The following is a 19,459-nucleotide window of genomic DNA, read 5'->3' as shown; positions in this document are numbered from 1 at the left end:
CATCAAGTTTACAACTCCAACTCAACAATAAAAAAATTACACCACAGTTATGTGAATTTAATCTAATAATACATCTAAAGCAGACAAAATTGATGTTACACATCAATCTCGAAAAATTGAGTAATATGGAAATACAGCTTTTGTAGAACCCTTGTACGCAACATAACAAATTCACCTAAGATATAAAATGACATATCAAATTTGCCTGCTTTCAGTGATCTAATGGATGCCGTTTACAGAACAGCGATATCTATTCTCAGTGCAGCGCTATTAATTTATAAACTTCATGCTTTTATTTTTTTAAACTTTAGAATTTTTTGAAGACCTTGTAGCAACATTCAGACCCTAAATCGAGATTCTGCTTCTAACAGTCGCTAGAATTTAACTTTCTGTCTCAAATGCAACAAATTTCATCAAAATCTGTCCAGGGGTTATCTCAGAAAAACATTCTTGCGCTTTACATGTACTTGAATAGGCCGTGTCGGAGTAGGGCCCAAGCTAAAACTTCCTCTTAACTGCATAGCAACTTTGTTAGTGACAAAAGAAAATTGTGCTAGTTTAACTTCTTTACTACTTGACAATGTGATGTGAGGCAACCTAATGTCACATGCTCAAAACTCTTTGTTCATGAGTAAGTACATATACCTATGGGAAACATTCTTCATGCATACAAGCTTTGGCCTATGCTGCGAGTACTGCAAAAGCAAGATATAATCATGAATAGATTAGCTTGAATTATTGGTGGGCAAGTATGTAATATGATTGCAGGCAGCGCAAGATAATTGAATAGTACATACTCTAGGATGTTCATCATTTTGTTTATTGCTGTAAGCTGGATGTAGCCTTAAGTTTGTGGCCCAGAAAAATCTTCCTGCAAGACAACTAGCGGTGTGTAAATAGTCGTGTGCTTCTAGAACAGAATGGCCTCTTATAACAAATGCATAATCCTGTCTCGGTTCTATTGCGAGCTGTGCAGTGGGCTACCTTTACAATGAAGTGACATGTATAATGAATGATTTCGGAGGCCCCATGCACTTAATTGTACAGGCTGTAGCGAAGAAGAGGAACACTACATGTAAAGGTGTTTATTAGCCACGAGCGGTTGGGCCGACCGTCGGCACAGGGCACGAACTCTGCATGAGCGTCATTCCCCCGAGAACATCGCTGGAGAGGATGGCCTACTATGGTGTTCTTGGCTATAAGACATTCAACTGTAGTTTTGAGGCCTAATGGAATAAGACTCAAATAGTGTAAGAAACTAATCGAATACAAATCGGATAGTATATTTTTAATAGTTTGTAAATTATATGCAGCATTCTCAACATTGATGTCCATTTTCACATTCTAGTATTCGCAACATTAGAGTGTGTTTGTCATTACACAGGACAATGTAAAGCACTCTTTATTAAATGGACAAAAGAGCATTAGGAACAACTCGGGGCTCTTCGTAGCTGCTGGGTCATGCATTATCATATGAAGTTTAGAAAGGCAGACTTGTGGGCCAATTAACATCTGCGTATGACCTTCGTGACCAAACCAGAAGTGCACATTGTCTGCAGCAAAAGCAGAACGGGGAAAAAAAAGTTTTTTTTAGTTCGACCTGTCTTGGCAAATGGTGTGTCTGTCGTATGAAGTGCTTTGCAATGAAATGTGTTCGGATTGCAATTTGCAATGAAATAATTGTGATGTATCGTGCTTTCGATGAAAAAGTGTCGTTCCCTGAGCGAAGCAGCGTGTGTGGTTCATGATGTCCAGTGTGAACGGGGTTGAATTTATTACCCTTTTGTTGATGGCATAAAGCATTAAAAAAACTGAGAAAAACATTCTGATTTTTAAACAGTGACTATTTGATTTGACGGCCATATCGAATAGGACAGTATTTTTTTTATTATTCGAAAGTTTTGAATATTCTTACACCCCTAAAAAACTGCAAGGCAATATTGCCTGAACAGAAGGCCTCATTTTTATTCTAGGAGAATAGTGCAGTGGTGAGTATTTTAGTGCCACTCGGGGGGAATGGTGGCCGAACAGGTTTGAGGTCGCGGGATCGAATCCCACCGACGACGGCCGCATTTCGATGGGGGCAAAATGCGAAAACACCCGTGTACTTAGATTTAGGTGCACGTACGTTAAAGAACCCCAGTTGGCCAAAATTATTCCGGAGTCCCCCACTACGGCGTGCCTGATACTCAGATCGTGGTTTTGGCATGTGAAACCCCATAATTTTTGTGGCCGAACAGGAGTGGTCGTCTTTTGGGCAGTTTGATTTCCAGCTGCATTTCGCTTGGAGCGAAACCATGCGTCGTTCCAAGGGTGCGAACCCAGCAAACACCCCTGAGCAACGTCAAAACCAAGGACGAAGAATGCCAGAGGAATGGAAAATGAAGTGGACCTTTGGAGAAGTACACGACCCCCCGCACACGCGGCCATAAGAATGGGACGCATTGTATGTCGGCGCCCACAAGCAAGCGCATGCGGTGGAGCGTACCCGTCAAAACACAAAGCAAGCGAGAAAATTGCAGTAATCAGTTGCTAGATCGATAGACATGATTCTGTCAATTCTTGTGCGGATCGCAAAGAGAGACGCAAGCGCAGCTGTATCGCCACTTTGCGAGCGCCTGCCTACGGGAGAGCCATGCCGGCGAGCATCTAGCCGTAAAATTTTGATCGATCAAAAAAAAAAAAAACAGCGAAATAGAAGCGCGCCCGTGCGGTAAGAACTGTCAGCGTTAGTTGGAGCTGCTAAATTCGTCAGCCCATTGAGAAACCACACAATCCTCATAACCGCCTTGGTGCGAACGATTGGGGCCACTATGTCGCCCTGCCTGCTCCCTCTGGCATCTGCTATGCGTAAAATTCCTGGAGATTGGCACATCACCCGAGCGCAATCGCGAAAAAGAATTTTTACTGTACACAATATCCGAGCTTCAAGAGGGTCCGCCACACGAGCCTCCTCTGTCGACTTGACGATCGACGAAACACTCTTTCAGCTCCTGCGGCGCAGGCTTCTCCTGCCGGAGCCCGGCGGTTCCGGCAGCCTCACAACGACGCTCGATGTGAAGGTGGCGCTCATGTGAGGCATGGCCGTGGTGGAGCTCTGGTGGCCGAAGTTGCCTGCGAATAGACCGTTTCATCAACTCCCGGCTAGTAAAGAGAAATGACGGTAACTGCTGGTCCTCTACACGGCCACTGCTAACCTTGCCACGCATGACACCGGTTGAACGGTAGGATTAACGGATGTATTAGCGGCGCGCAATGTATGATATTGCGACCACTTCTCTATAGTTTCTGAATAGGCGACGTTACACGAATTTTCCGCTGCAAATTGTCAAGAAACCATCTTGAGAACGATGGCTGAACGGTAGTAAACGTCTTCGAATTCCTGGCCGTGATGGCAAGAATACACTGCGTTGCGAGACACAAAATGCAGTATCAGGAGACGCAGGTCATTCTAGTTGGTAAAGCTCTGGAAACTAGCGAATTAAAGGAACAACATCGGAAACTACAGAGTAGGCGTACACAACAGTTCACAGGAGTGACAGACGTTTGTGGGAACGTATAAATTTTTTTCCTTTGTCGGTCTGTTGCTCGCGGTATGGTGAGTATTTATGTTGGGAGCCATATGCCAACGAAGTGTGCAACTAATCCAAGACAGAGAAAAAAGAGAGAAAGAAACAAATATTGCACTCTCAGACCAAATATACTTTGCGTATACGCCTCAAGCTCCACCTTTCCAGTACCTTCTCGATTTCTCTTTATAGATGGTAACCACCAAGAGGGTATCAAGGGTAGTACTTTATAATTGGCACTCAATAAAAACACTTTCGGCATCATCATAATAATCAGGTGACGCTTGCTGGTTGCTTCCCAGCTACGATGCAATCTGAGATTCACAACGGTATCCTAGAGCTCTAAATGAATAGTAGCTGCGTGAAATTGCGCAACAAAGGCTCGCCTTTTAAAGGGCAAGTACGGCGTTCTTGTTAAAAAATAAAACAAACCTATTAGGATAGTCAAACCCAGATATATTCAGTCTGAAGGGGATCACAAAAAAGTTTGATGTATAGATACTTGGATACATCAAATAAAAATTTCATAAAAAATTTTCAAGGAGATTTTACAGCTGTTTGTTCTACACAATAATTCGTTATAACCGGGTTCGACTAGTCATTTTCAAATGGCATTGACAGTCCTGTCACCAGTAGGGCGGTTTAATTTGCTTAGAAACTTGTCAATAATTTTAAATTATCAATAAACGAGGTACCGAAACGGGTAGCTGCTTCGTGTGATGTGACAATGAGTCAATGACGTCAGATTCTGCGCTACCGTAAATACTGTAATGTAAAAACACAGTTCACGTAGCGCTAACTCGAACAAAATGAAGCTGATGATGTCTCCTGACGACACAGGGAGCTTTTACAACTCTTTCTAACTAGACAGTGGCGATTTCAGCGACAGTATGCGCGGTGAGGGATCGCCGTTTGCCTTTGAGCAGCCGCCGTCGGAGGCAGCCGGCGTGCTCAAGGTCAACGCATTGCGCTGCGGCTTAAGGCTTAAGCGAAGCATCTGTTATCACATCTGTCAAAACGTTGATCGTCCGCCATCGTCTCGTAGAAAAAAAGTCACCGACGATTACGATACTCCTGATGCGAAATTTGAGCGAAGCTGTATGCGTGTTTTCACTTCGCGATATATTGAGGCATCGGACCAATCACCACGCACCGACTGGCAGAGCCACTACGCGCGGCGCTATATAGGCCGGCCACACACTCGCCACTTCCCGGCAACTGCAGCTTATGCAACCGTAATCTTTACATGCAAACGCTTGTGGCGAACGCTATACGCGCGCGCGAGAGAGAGAAGGAACTTTCATTTAGCCGGATAGTTATGCTGGGCCGGGGTACATTGTACTACTAGATGGCTAGCAGGTCAAGCCTACTGGCGACCTCATAGGCGCGCTTGAGGATCCGGTCTTGGACGTTCGGGTCCGAGCTGCGCAGCAGGGTCTCCCAGTCATCTGGAAGCAGGATTTCCCCTAATTCTAGAGGTGGGGGATCTTCCTTGCATCCCCAGAGTATATGGGTGAGGGTAGCTCTCTCATCACAGAGTATGCAATCAGGAGAAAATTGTGATGGAGACATATGGGAGAGAGCTATCGGGTTAGGGAAGGAAGGTGAGCTTTCTTGTTTTTTTTTTCCTTTCCCCCACACGGCCGGTGCCGCGGACGTGAGCGCCATCTGGTGTTACTTCAAGGAGGTTTCCTCCGCTTTCCTCCTCGCGCTCTCTTCGCTTTCGCCATATTTCATCCCCCGCTGCGCTCTGCGTTCACCGTTTCATCTTTCGCTGTTGTCGTTAACTCGGTTACGCCGCCTAGGCACGCCGACGCTTAACGAAGGAACGAGTTGCGTTTTAAAAAGGAACAAGCTTCGTCGTTTCTAGGCGAAGTGGTGGTGTAGTCTTTGACGTCACGAACACAGGGTGGCCATTAAAAAGCCACACATTCGTGGGCATAAGTCGGGAACGCGCAACCATTCCTTAAAATCACGGAGTAAGACATATATGGACGTCAGACTCTGGAGTTTTGCAAGACGCGTGGCGCCACCTGCCGTTGCGAAGAGGCAGTAATTGAGTAGTGCGAAGCCCGACTCCCTTGCTAAGTTGCCTATGCAGCTAGCGACTGCGAAACGATGATTTAAGTAGATTTTGGTCCATATTGCGAGTGTGTTGCGCATTTAACACCCAGACAGAGAGCTATGGATTTCTACGCTAGTCGGACGCGCCGCTGAACTGCCATAAAGCGCTTGCTGGCTCACTCTTCAGACTGATGGCGGAAATGACGGCAACCGCGATAGCTCGTCGCGCTACGAAAAAACGCCGCAATCGACGCTACTGTTGTGTTGTAAATTGCCGTGAACGTGAAGGACGGAACAACGTTCAGTTTTACCGATTTCCATCGCGATCGTATGAAGGGGAAAGGAGAGAGCGCTGCATACGGGCTGTTCAACCTGATGGGTAATCGAATTACTTACTTTCCCCACAAAACAGCGTCTCGCATGAGAAAGCGCGACGATTTTGTCCTTCTGTAATTGTGTTGCGTAGCCCAGACGGAGGACCGTGGTAACCAAGCGAAAACTCAAGAATCTGCAGCCGCGAATTCGTTGGTAACAGAAAAAACAACGTTGCGAACCATCCTGCTTATGTGCCATCGATATCTCCACCTTTTAACAAACGTCCGCCTCCGCTTGACTCAACAAGTGGAACGGAGAGATTTGGCAGGTCAGCTTAACAAAACATTTTGGTTCGTTTATGAATTCAAAATCCTGTTCTAGAGCATCGTTGTATCGCGAGCTCATTTCTACTTTCGGTATATTGTATGTCCTGCGCCGATACAACAAGCACGCTTCGCGATGTGCTGAGCCTGCTCGACTGCGTTTTTCAAATGTGAGCAATAAAGTTGCTGTAGAGCACTGGATGAGTAATTGCGAAGTAACGCACGTGTGTAAAGAAAAAAAAATGTCGCGCTTATTTACATTTACTTGTGCGCGCTTGTTGCTCGAAGCGTCTGCGAAAAGTTCAAATTAAAGTACTGAGCGATGCTGTAGCTCCTGCGAGAAAGAAAGATGCAGCGTGTAGGCACTGTAGGAAGCTTACTTTCGTTATGATCGCACGTTGTTTGCTGCCTTGGAAAACGTTTTCTGTTTGCTGCCCTGGAAAAAGGCTATGAAAGGATTTACCCTCTATAAATAATTGCGAGACAAAACATTACGATAAAATACATAATAATATAGGAGATCCTTAAGTCTTGCGTTGAGGACATATTTAATATGAACCAATTTGAAATGCTTAGTTTTTTATGCTGATATGCCTATAGACAAACCTGATGCTCTCTGTACTTGCGAGTTGCAGCACGCCGAAATAACACTCGAGACTTTATTTTATATTGTACACGTACTTCGTCCTGCTGAGCTTCCTTTCCGAAGCGTGGATGGGCAGGAGAAGCTTTCCAGGTCCTTGATTTTTAGGAAACCGTGCCTCAACACAAACGAAAGAGAAGGGTCTATTGTGGCCTATGCACCTTCGCTTGCGGACAGCTCTCCTTGCACTACTCAGTTAGCGCCAAGGCTGCGATGGGGGCGCTGATGACGGGTTTTTCCGCAGCGCCGCCTGGGCAGAGTCTGAGGTCTATAGGAGGTGAAACTCCCGTCAGCGCGAGCGAGCGCGGGCGACCAGATAAAGTCACAATTGTTGCATGCGCCGACGCTACCCTACGCAGTGGCGGCACCATGCGGCGCGTCGTAGAAGCCGCAGCGGAAAAAAAAAAAAAAACAGCAGCGCCCGACAGGCGGCTCGGCGGCTCCGGCAGCTCCGGCGCTCACTCCGGCGGCGCCCGCTCAAAGCAGACGACAAGCAGACGACACGGGTGTTTGCTTCAGCGGGCACGCCGTAATCGAACTGCGTAGGTGCGCGCACTCAAGAAAACTGTTTTGTTGTGTGTCCATCAAAAAAAGCAACACGTGTGGCAAACTTCCGCTAATCTTCCTCTTATCGCCAAGCATCTAGGGCAACTAGTTTTCGCGAGTCTTAAAAAAAATAAAAGGAACGGAAACACATGCACGGCGGCATCCTTCCTAAGCGCACCCCTGTGAGCACTAGAGCGAGAAACAAGCGGTCGCCCTTTGAGCGATTAGGAACGAGATAGCCATCAGTTTCGCAAGCGCAAAAAGCCGAAAACCGCCCGCCACGGAGCAAGATAGCCCTTTCTACAACCAGAAGCTACGTATCATCTTATAGCTGTCATGGAAAACGCGTTTTATTTTTTACTGTGCTCAAATGGCTGAAGCGTAGCAGCAGTTGCTCTTCGGGCTACAAGCGGTAAACAAGCGCGCGAGAGTGCCCTCAGTAGAAGTCAGGCGCGCGCGGCCGAACGGGAGCAACACGCTCGACCGGTTGCCCTGGCAACCGAAACGGCGGTAATTTCTTCCCATGCCGCCAGGTGCCGCCAGCATGAAAATATATCCGCGGGCTTGTGACCTTTTCTGGTCGCCGCAAACAGCGGAGTTTCCACTCCTATATTTCTTGCTCCGTGCTTAAAATTCATTTTCAGGAAAACTAAATGATTTGCAGCCACATCGTTTGGCACAGATAATCAGAGTGCAACATTGTCGGCGCTGCAGTCATTCTTGCCTGACAGTGCAGTAGTGGGCACAGGACTGCTTAGTTCAAAAAACACCGATGGTCGGAAAGACGAAAAGCGATTGAGAAGAGCTCAAGACTGATCATATACGCAGACATTTCAACTCCTGCGCGGAAGGAGCTGAGAAACTCACACTGGTGTGTCTGGCACTTTAGCACCCAGATAGAAAGTACTGAATCTATAGCTTAAAAAAGGGGGGTAGGAAATACGTAACCTAATAAAATCCTCGAAGCAAAGCACCGGAAAAAAAATACACGCAATTAAAGGAATACCTAGAATATGGCTCGGACTAACTGGTTTTAGCAAAAACACCCCACAAAAATGGAATACAAACATGACTGAAACTCCACGAGCGAGTACACTATATAGGCGCGCCAGCTCACTCACCATCGCTCCTGCTAGCATTCGGAGTAGCGTGAAGATGCCCGTAATTGTAGACTTGAAGGCTTCGCAAATCTGGATAAGGCAGTGAAACGAGATAGATAGATAGATAGATAGATAGATAGATAGATAGATAGATAGATAGATAGATAGATAGATAGATAGATAGATAGATAGATAGATAGATAGATAGATAGATAGATAGAGAAATTGATTAGCCATTCCATTGTGTAAAGGCGGATGACCAGCGAAGTGTAGCACGTTACACAGTGTTAGACAAGGATACACATATTTATTTTCATCGTTTGGTAATGATATACAGTGCGATAGTTTTGTGATTACAGTGATATACACTGATTGGTTAGGTTACAACCTCAGAGAGAATCTTGGCTAAAGTTAAATATTTACTCGACCGTTGTTCAGTAGTTGAGTGACTTCAATTAATGGGGCACTTCAAACCAAACTCTTTTCTCACAAACTGAGTAAACCATTTCTTGTCTGGTTTGGAAATGTCTGCATTTAAGACTCCGACGATGATCACAGGGGTAGTGTCATCACGGCTAGCCCATGCAAAGTGCGTGGTCACGAACTTCTCGATATCACACTCGGGCGTGCTAGGAGGTATATACACATTGGATATCGCAATTCCATCTTTCGTTCGTACGGTAAAGACGTCCCCACAGTCGGTGGCATAGTTCTCTTGAGAGTCAAGGGTGTATGGTTGTACATACATATTGTCCTTTGCGCATATGGCAATGTCTCCTGCTGGTGAGTCCATGTGCAGTTCACAAACGATTTCAATATACCCCTCGACTTGAAACAATGCATCTTCATTTATTTGTTTCATTTATTACTATTTATTTTTATTATTGTTGGGGGCGGAGTGGCTTGAAGCATGCTTCACATCCGCCGCGGGTAGGCTTGGTATAGCACTACCTCCATGATCGGCCTACATTTTTGCTCACGGACACGAGAGATGCATTAGGGGGGTAGAGGCGTACAGTTGGAAAAAAGCGCTATACTAAAAACGTAGGATTGGCAAGAACACAGGAAGCGCGGTGTTCTTGCTATGTCTCCGTTTTTAGTAGCGCTTTTTACCATCATGAACGCTTACCAACACGCGCAACTGACAGCTATTCTAGAGGTATACAGCTTCGCTGTAAAAGTCGAGAAAAGCAGCTTCAGGGACTATTCCTTGATAACACGCAGCGGCAAACGGGAATTTATCACCAAACGGGAGTCAAATTATGCGTTCTCCGCGTCAGCGAAACCCAGCCCGCACCTCATATTTCCAAACCTGATAACTTGGCAGACCGGCGTCGACCATCTTTGCGGATTGGGCATGACACGTCCGATCCCGCGGCACCTGGTAATCTCGATAACAGTGTCATCCACATTCGTTTGATTGTAGGGTCTGCTGCCCTTTCTGTATAAACGTTATACGCTTATAATTTTCCTTTCCGCCGCTCGCTGCATGTGCAGTTCTTCCTTCAGTACAAGTTTTGGGGCCCACAGGTGAGCATTGGTAACTACCTCTGAAACTGAGCATGCTGCAAAGCAGCTCGACAGCCGTGCTGTTACATGTCCACGGCATGAGGTGAGCGCATGAAAAGTTGATAACCCTGTATACCTGCCTGATTTCTTAATTATTGCGATAGCAATTATACAGACACTCCCGACGAGTTTTTGCCGTCGCCGTGATGGTCCGTATAAAGTACAAGTGCGATAACATCGCGGCGGCGCGCCGTATGCTATAGGTACCAGCGAAAGCGTGCGAGGGTGAGCCGAGAGGGATGGTGGCTTGATTCGGCGGTGTCTCCTCGCGCTCGCAAGGAAGGAAAGTGGGGAGGGTGCGCGCGTCTTCTCACGCGCGCAAGAGGGAGGGGAGGATCAGGTTGGTGCGCATCTCTCTATGGGGAACCAGCGCTGGAGTTTTCACGGCGCCTGCAGCGCCGCCCTGGCGGTCAGAACGCGCACAATGCAGCCTCCCCCGCGGACGAAAATTGCGTTGCGTGCCCTTAAAGTCGAAGGAAAACAAAAGGGCGCCGACGATACTGTTGCGTATGCAAGTGCCACGACTAAGTCGGGATGAGGGAGGATGTATCCTTCTGCGTCTTTCCATCTAAACCCTACGAACAAGAACGGAGGCGGTGTTGGATCCAAGCAGTCAGGCGAGCGGAGTAAGCTCCCGTCTTGTCGCCCTGTCAAGCGGTGTCGGGCTGGTTTCTAAATCAAATTTCGCGTGTATCCTTGGTTTATTCGATAGTGAAGACGGTCAGCCATGGCAGACAGTACCAAACAGCAGAATCTGCTGTCGGTATTTCGTCAGAAACAAAATGAGCAATAGCATGCACCATCCGGCATATGTACCATTTTTCCTTCGCAATGCCACCGCCAAGCCCCTTCCAACGCCACCGCACCAAGTGAACGATACGAAAGGTAAAAATTATCCATTCATTGCCAAGAATTATGTGGGAGGGAAGCTGCCTTGTAATACGAGTTGTATGCGCATAGTGCCGGCGCACGCGCGACTAAGCCACCTATGTGTTTATAAAAATGCGCATGCGGATGAGGACTCGGCGCTGAGATGCATCCGGCAAATTAATGTAGTTAGTGCTAAATGTAGCCAGGATTGTTACGGATCAAGCAGCCGAGCACTCAAACCTTTGCTTGCGCGAGTCAGCTGATGCGATAAAGCTTTCTTCTCCATTGACTGCTGTGGCGAAGTAACATCAGAATTTTTTGTCTAGCCAGAGAAATATGGATTATCTTCAGGCCAACTAATACTTACGAAACCATAGCGCAGCACGACCGGAGCCATAACTGCTAGATTTGCTAGGCAGGCAGCCACGCAAGCATGACATCGATACACGACGCAACCGTTAAAGAAACACACGTGCTCGCCGCGACGCACTGTGAAAAATGTATAAAGCTTAAAAAGCTTCTTTCGTCATTTCTTTACTTGATGGCGCTAGCTTCTTTACAAAAACTCCACTTGAAGCGGCGCGAAAACGGAAACATACGAACTATAATAGGCTGCGTATGTGTGTGTCGTCTGGTTGTGTGGCTGGAATATGCCGCGTTTCGTCGCCAGGGCGGCGTGCAACGCACTCTTTTCGACGCGCCGCCTATCCAGCGCTGGTTCCCCATTCCAGTTGCGGCCGCGCGCGTCCTATCATGGAGGCAATCTGCGCTGGGTTCGAAGGCCAGCGGACTTGAGTTAGCTGATGGCTTCGTGTGCGCTGTGTCATCGCCGCTTAGTTCGCTTTGAAACGAGAGGCAGCACGAAGGGAAATTCGCTCGCCTTTACTGACGTTCTTCATCAAGCCAGCGTTCTTACAGCGAGTGTCCGCGGTCATAGAGTAATGTGTGTTCGTGTTTGCCTGTGCGCGCGTGACAACGTGCCTGCTAATTTAATTAGTAAAGGAATCTTTGCAGCAGTTTACGCAGCTGATAAAACGACTAACCTTGCTTCATGTAGTTGTCCAATAATTTTCTATCGCAATCAATGAATAGCCTTTTGGGCGAAATTGGGAAATATTTATTTATTTATTTATTTATTTATTTATTTGGTTTAACGTTCCAAAGTAATACACAGGCAATGAGACGCACCGTATTGGAGGGCTCCGGTGTAATCCTAATCACCTGTGGTTCTCAAACGTGCACTCGAAGGGCGATACACGTGTGTTTTTTGTATTGCATTCTCGCCAAAATGTGGCTGGGTATCGAACCCGCGACCTCATCTCATTAGCAGAACGCCACAGCCAATGACACACCGCAGCGGGCTTTGTACGGTGGTAGTTTCCATCGAATCGGCTGGTCATAATACACTATTGAGATAACTGGAGTGCTGGCAACTCCTTTTGTGGGGTTAACGGATTGTCGCATACAGCAAGCCCTCGTTATTTTAAAAAATCGCGTTATCTGAATATTGCTTTATTCGAAGTTTTCTTTAAAGATCCAGATCAGAGTGCATGTATTTTAAACGTGATTGCTCGAAGTGTAGTGGCACCGAACTCAGCTTAGTACGGCGCGGGAAACCGCACCTGACCTCACGGTGAGCAATTTACACGGTGCATATTGCATTTCGTCGTGGAAACCTGGAGACGCAAAAATTTATTCTAAGGTCACTCCATGGCGTAGCCGCAGTTCCTTTGGCCTAATTATATACCGTGATGACACGGGCGTCGGCAGGATTTATTCGCTGTCTTACGACAGTGTAGAAATTCTGTGTATCTCTACTATCGAGCGCGTGTTGCTTTTAACACACGTTTTAAGAGTTCCGACGCTGTTGGAGTGCACGTCCGGCCCTATACATACTGCTGGTATATTTGAGCCTCTTCGCTTTTAAAGACAAATCGCTTACAGCGGAGTACATTTCCTGCTCCGATGACTTCGTTATAACGAGGATTTACTGCATTTGACTTCGTTTTTAAAAGCTGTTGTATATTCACAGCTATATTTTATTTACATTGAAAGCTTGTCCCCACTTCAGAAATGTATACTATCTCTACAGCCCAGCGTGAGGTTACATTGGTTCTGCTCGGGATCACATACTGGCTCCACACGTCACCTGGTTTCTAGTGCTACTTGGACAAGCGTTGGCAATGCTTTGGGTCAAAGCTCGTATACCAGCAGAGTTTGTCGTCACCGCGCTTATTACGCAAGCGCGCTCATTCTCGCACGTGAAGCGCTCGTGCAGCGATGACATTCGTCGTCTCCGCGACGCGACACGCACACCCTGCAGTTTGCCTGTGCACGCAACTCACTCACCGCCGGTCTGGAGCATCAGGTAGGCGACGATGAACAGGTAGAGGGACGTGTTTATCAAGGAGAACACCACCGACAGCTGCATGCTGCGCCATCGAAACAGCGCCTCAAGTGTAACTATCAGCACACATTCAAACGCGAACGAAGTCAGACTGAAGCGCACGTGCTTTTATGATGATGCACTAGCGGGCGCTTACACGAAATTTGTTTTCCTCTTTGTTTATAAGAGGAACCTTGGGCTCCGGCGCTCCTATCCAAACAGTACATAGGGATGGAGAAATCGTTTTTCTCGGCAATCACTGAGCCGATTTTGATGACGTTTGTTGCATTTAAAAGCAGGGATGTTCGAGCAGTGACTTTTGAGACCGAATCGAATATATACGAACCGAATAGTGCCAGAAGCAATTCGAATCGAACATCGAATAGTTTTCGAATGATGAACAGTCGTTATCACTATCAATATAAAACGGTGTTCACACCCTAGTATTCTTAAGGTTAGCTAGTTTCTGTCATTATATACTAAGTTATGAAACGTTGTTTATTAAAAGCACAAATGGAGCACTAGGAGCAAACAATTGCATGCACGGGGCTCTTCAGAGTACGAATGATCGCAATACCGCCTGTAAAGTATGGCTACCTAAGTGACGTAGCCTGCTCCAATACGCAAGTTCTCGCGTTTCATTTATATGTGCTGTGCCAACGGGGGAGAAAATTTACTGTATTTTTGCTGCAATTTTATGTTTATTTGGGTGCAGTTGATGTACTGAAGTATTTGAAAGGCATTGGAAAAATTCGCGTTTACGAATAGTGAATATTCGATTCGAAGACCGAATTGAATTATGCAGTATTCCAACGTGTCGAACATTCGCACACACCTATTAAAAAAGAAGAAAGTGGAATCTAGTTGTGCCATCAAAAAAAAAAAAAATCTTGAAGATTAAAAAAAAAAGTTCGAGTATCAAGTTTATAACACTATAAGTCAGAGATAAAAAACGATACCTCAATTCTGTAAGCTTCACCTAATAGAATATCTAAAGCGGACAAAATCGACGCATTATACACCGCTCTAAATTATGCGGCTAATTCGCGGGGAGGGAATGGACTATCATCATAGCATACCTTATTTTTCATTGTCATGTTTTAGTACATAAATACAGCGACTGACCTCAGGCCCTTTTACAGCCGTGTTACATCTTTGGCAACATGTACTATTGTCAAATCATTTCACCATATGCTTGGCGCTCTTTTGCCAGAGCTGTCCCTTGCGCCAACAAACCCCATTAATCAATCAATCGGATTGCGAACTGCATGCGTCTATGGGCTTCATATTTCGTTCTCGACCAGCGAGCGCAGAGTGATAAAGAAATGAAACGCATGCAAGACAGTCGACGATAATAGCTTGGCGACAAGATAAGTCTCACAAGACGTACATTTATTTTTAGAGTGGTGTCATATCAATAGCACACGTCGTTGCGCTCCGCCACTTTCAAATAAGAGTATTGACAATGAAGCAATACGTTAGGCTAGCAGTTAGTGGATAGGCATGCTTGCAATACGAAATAGCAAACCTTCACTAGGATCGAGGAGAGGTAACGGTATGTGGCGATCGACGCGAACGCAGCGTCAAATGCATCATTATTATGTTACTCTGTTTATATTTTATATTTGTACACATTTCTACAGTGTCCTCATGGGCGTTACTGTAGGGAAAAACAGAGATCAGGTACACCAAGTGCAAAGATAACAAAGAGCACTATATAGCTAGGTGATTGGCATGTAATAGACCAGTAAGACCGTATGGCAATAAAGCAAACAAAGAGTCACTTCAATAATTGTCAGAGCCGCAATTATGTGCTTGCAATAAAGAAAGAAAAGATGAAGCAGTTTATATTTGTGCACTGCAGGACAAAGGCATCCCCCATCGGACTACAGTTATACCCCTGTGCTGTCATTACGTTCGTCGCCTCACTCTGTGCTTCCCCTACGTTCGTTTGATGACTAGCCAATAACAACATTCGCAGCGACCATTGGCCTGGTTACGATGCAGAAAATTAAAGACTGGGGAAATTGAGAGAGAGAGGTATAGTGACGGTTGGCGCTATCGCCACCAGGTAACACTCTGTAGCGTGACCTCCGCGTGCCACCCAGTCTCGGAGGCACTTTAAATATATACAGAGAGAGCGTTTCTGCCACACACACACACAAAAAGTGCGTTCTTAAACATTACAGTACGCCGATCTGGAGCCCCGGAACTCACAAGTTGCCAGGGAAGGTGTCCTCCGCGGTCCTCGACATAAACCCGAACTGCAAAGATAATAACGAGTAAAATGGGTTCGGATGCGCTCTGCAACAATGCGGTGCTGACACCTTTGCCCGTTGGCTCCAAACTGCAGGATTCCTTTGTTCAGAGGAATCGTTACCTAAATCGTTATCTAAATACACGGGAACGTTTGGCTCGGCACTCGCTGCTCCGAATTTGATGATGTTTGTGGCATTCAAAAGAAAATGATAAGATCTGCCGACCACAGAAAGCAGAATGTTTCAAAAACCAGATTGGTGAAATACGCAAAAACGAAAAAGAAAGCTAGAGAAGTTGCAGAGGCATGCTACACAGCTAAAGCAGGGGATAAGTGTGTCAGCGCGGTGGCACTTAGCTTATCAAAGCTAGAAATGTTCATTTTTTTTTGTGTGTGGATAAAAAGATGTACTTGTAGTTACCCTGTGCCCAATATCTGTCAATCTCGATGGTTCTTGTTTTTTCAACGGATTGTAAATGGCTGGTGATTTCTCGAATAAACTTCACTTGGTAGTCAGTGTTCGTCCTGTCGTGCCTTTTTTCTTGTTTAATTGTCTGGTTTCTCGTTTAAGTGCCCTGGTCTCTTCGCGCCGCTTCAAGTTATGTTCAAGTTATATTCGGAATTTCTTATTTGGGCAGTCAATTTCATTTTAAATGTTCTCGATAATTGCAAAACTTCAATAATCTCGAGTATCGACCTTAGAACTAACTCATCAGTGAAATACGATATCGCCATTGTACCTATTGAGGCATCTGGAGGAGACAAAAGTTATGTGTTATACAGCGATCTGAAATATATCACTAATCTGTAAGCAGGAGCTTTGCGAAACCCCCTAAGTTTTTTAAACGACTTCAAGTAAGCTGTAAACATCTGTATCGCATTTGTCCGATTTAGATGCTCTAACAGATACGGTATACAGAACTGCTATATGTGGTTTCGGTACGGAGTTACAGATTTGCAAGCTTTGTGCTTTTTTTTTAAATTTGCTAATTCCAGGCAATTTTTGTAAAAAGAAATTGATGCCAGAAATAATAATCTGCTTTCTGTAGTCGATAGAATTCAGCTTTAATTCTTAGATGCAACAAATTTTATTCAAATCGGTTCAGTAATCATCCAACGAGAGCATTTCTGCGTATCACATGCATTTGAATAGGGGAAATGGGAGTGGCCCCGAGATAAAGCTTCAGTTGATTTATTAATCTGTTATGTTCATCTCTACCTACCTGTGACGCCGCTGTCATGTTTCCTTTACGTCTTAGTGCATCCAAATGTATTACGTTTACTCCGTCTTTGCCAAATCAGAGCGAACCTAACCAATCGAGTTCTAGAAAGCAGAGTTAAATGCGAGACAAATAGTGTACCAGCACTCTCTTTGTTATTAGAGCGAAGCGTACATGCGCAGGAAGATTTTCTTCTTTTTTAAAAATCTGATTAGCATTTCTAGCCTACTTGCCCGCCTTGTGGTTTGTATCATGTTTCTATAACTTCTTTACTCATGCGGTATTTCTAATAAAAAGAAAAAAATTTAACATTCTGGCAGAATACATATCACAACATGCGCTAATTTTACTTGAAACACTCGTTCTCTCTTATTATTTTTTTCTCTCGGAGTGCACGTAAAGATGTACACATTTTGTTTATTGGGTTGGAAAAGTGACGTAAAAGTGAAAAGTGGAAAAGTGCTGACGTAATCCACTGGGTTTTGCGTGTGCTCCAACGTTTTTGCGCATTATAAGCATACTTTAGCACTGGATTTGGCAATTCAACAATGGAACGCCCCGCTCGCAATCGTTGCCTAACTGAACCATATGCTTTAAAGACATGTACCTAACTAAACTTTCTAGAAAGTGACTATACCTGCTGTAAACGTGAATTAATTTCATATTTACGCCTGCAGTTGTCATTGATATGTCCATATCATCGAATATCAAAGTGTGGACACTAAAAAATTTCTGCTCTGCTCTTTACAGTTTCATAATCGATGTTCTACTTAAAATGTTTTCAATTTTGCACCTTTCTTTTTATCAGTATATGTATTTTGTATTGATGCTGCATCAAACGCGCACAATTTTTGTTTCTTTCTTTGTAATGACAGGAATATTAGTCTTGATTTTCTTGTAGTGTTGCTTGACATTACTGTCAACCTCGTCCTCCCCCATCCCTATGTTATGCCTCCTCGGTACCCTTAGGGTGTTTGCTTATTGCATCTAAGTTAGCAAACGCATAACAATTAAGCATGAATGGGGTGTGCACAGGAAGGTAACAGAGCAAAGTTTCTTTGCAGTCTCAAAGGATGACACTGGATGGCGGTTGCAAGAACTCGCCAGAGAAACAGCCGAGAGTTCGCAAAAGTGTGAGAACTGCGTCGACTTTACGTGACGTGGTGTGCAAGCAAGTGAAGGGGAACATATTGTAAGTGGCGAAGAAAGCGGCTCGATTCAAGAAACTCACCATCTTGAATAGGGGAGCGGATCCTCTTTCTTCTCTTCTTCTGCATAAACTGCAGAAGAAGAGAAGAAGAAGATTCTTCTGCATTAATGAAAAATATTGGAAAATATGGACCCACGTGAGGAATGGCGACAGCGGATGCAAATATTTGCCTGTGCAAGGACACCAGACGATAACCTGTGTCACCGGAACAAGCATACGGACACACAAAGTTCGATTCACGGCTTCGCTATAATACTTTAATAAGTAGTAAATTTATTTAGTAAAGAGTGGCGAAGTTTACGGAAAGCTTTTAGTGCTGCTTTTCTTTCTCGTCTTTTTTCATACCTGTTCACTGTTTAAATCAAGTCAGTTATTTTCTCCAAATTTAATACAATTGTCCTTTAGTAGCTTTCATTCCCTAATAGCTCGTTTACATTTAGATTGATGAAGGAACGTATCGTTATCATTCCTTTACCTCCTGCCTTCTAATTTTCGGTCTGTCATGTGAAGCGGCACGTGTCACAGATGAGTATCATCATAATTATAGAGCGGTAAAGTAATAGTGATGCACTGTATAGTCTTATATAGCGGGTGTTTGAGCGAACGCATGTAATTCTAGGGTCCTTCCTGTATATCATAGAAAAAAGCGCAGTGGAACGAAAAAGGTCACTCTTTCGGTGACACATCATTCATGCCTGCGGGTGTCAGAAATTGTGAGATAATCTATATATAATTAATTAACATCACTAATAAACATTTATTTACCTTACAGAGTCAACATAATATTGCTATTTAAGAGTCAGTATGTGCCGAAGGGGCTGGAACAAGCCCACATGCTGCTGAACTAGATAGGAAGGTCATTTCCGCAATAGTTTTCCACATATAGTGTCGAGGAATTCGTCGAGCAACGAAAATAATGCGCTATAATTGCGATGAAAATTAAATGCTGCCATGGACCAATCTCCGAGTACGCCTTACCGATAGATTTTCTGCTTGTCCAGCGGCCATAGTTGAGTCTTTTGTGTAACGGCGTCATGTTTGTCGTACACCCGTCCTTTCTTTCTTTTTTCGCATAGTTTTGTGTTGAAAGCACATCTGCTGCTTTGTTATTTTTTGTATCTGGACCCCAAGAAACGTCTTCGTTTCTGGTGAAAATCAGATACGAAATCCGCTGTTTTACCGTATTTTGCTGCTTTAATTTGCCTAGATGGCTGAGCTGACGTGGAGCTTAAGCTCTTCGGCGTCTCTTTCTAAATAACGACAAATTCAGGCGCATAAAATGAATGAATGAATGAATGAATGAATGAATGAATGAATGAATGAATGAGTACCGACGAGCTATTCTTTTTATCTCTACTTGTTTAATCTGGACTGATGCTACTGCTTC

General features: G+C 44.8%; 1 protein-coding gene across 2 annotated transcripts; it reads right to left on the bottom strand.

Annotated features, from left to right (window-relative positions):
* Window positions 1–1,864: 1,864 nt before the first annotated feature.
* LOC129383774 (uncharacterized) lies at window positions 1,865–19,393 on the bottom strand. 2 transcript variants are annotated; one of them, XM_055068579.2, is made up of 5 exons: window positions 18,094–19,393; window positions 15,603–15,649; window positions 13,349–13,431; window positions 8,582–8,650; window positions 1,865–3,114 (listed from the first exon to the last, which is right to left on the bottom strand). In XM_055068579.2, the coding sequence occupies exons 1-5, from the start codon at window positions 18,286–18,288 to the stop codon at window positions 2,987–2,989; spliced, it is 522 nt and encodes a 173-aa protein (XP_054924554.1). In that variant the 5' UTR covers window positions 18,289–19,393; the 3' UTR covers window positions 1,865–2,986. The 2 variants fall into 2 exon arrangements, with proteins under 2 accessions (XP_054924554.1, XP_054924555.1); XM_055068580.2 differs by lacking the exon at window positions 18,094–19,393 and having other exon boundaries at window positions 15,603–15,705.
* Window positions 19,394–19,459: the final 66 nt, after the last annotated feature.

This window comes from Dermacentor andersoni, chromosome 9 (genome assembly GCF_023375885.2).
Source record: "Dermacentor andersoni chromosome 9, qqDerAnde1_hic_scaffold, whole genome shotgun sequence".
In the NCBI taxonomy this organism is placed as follows: Eukaryota; Metazoa; Arthropoda; class Arachnida; order Ixodida; family Ixodidae; genus Dermacentor; species Dermacentor andersoni.
This window is presented reverse-complemented; position numbering and strand designations above follow the sequence as displayed.

Bases quoted from the DNA above. Each gene is read 5' to 3' on its own strand.
- LOC129383774 (XM_055068579.2), bottom strand. From the start codon at position 18,288: ATGCTTGTTCCGGTGACACAGGTTATCGTCTGGTGTCCTTGCACAGGC. The intron at 15,650-18,093 runs GTGAGTTTCTTG...TTATCTTTGCAG, and splicing joins CCGCTCCCCTATTCAAGATG to TTCGGGTTTATGTCGAGGAC. The intron at 13,432-15,602 runs GTGAGTTCCGGG...TCGATGGCGCAG, and splicing joins GACACCTTCCCTGGCAACTT to CATGCAGCTGTCGGTGGTGT.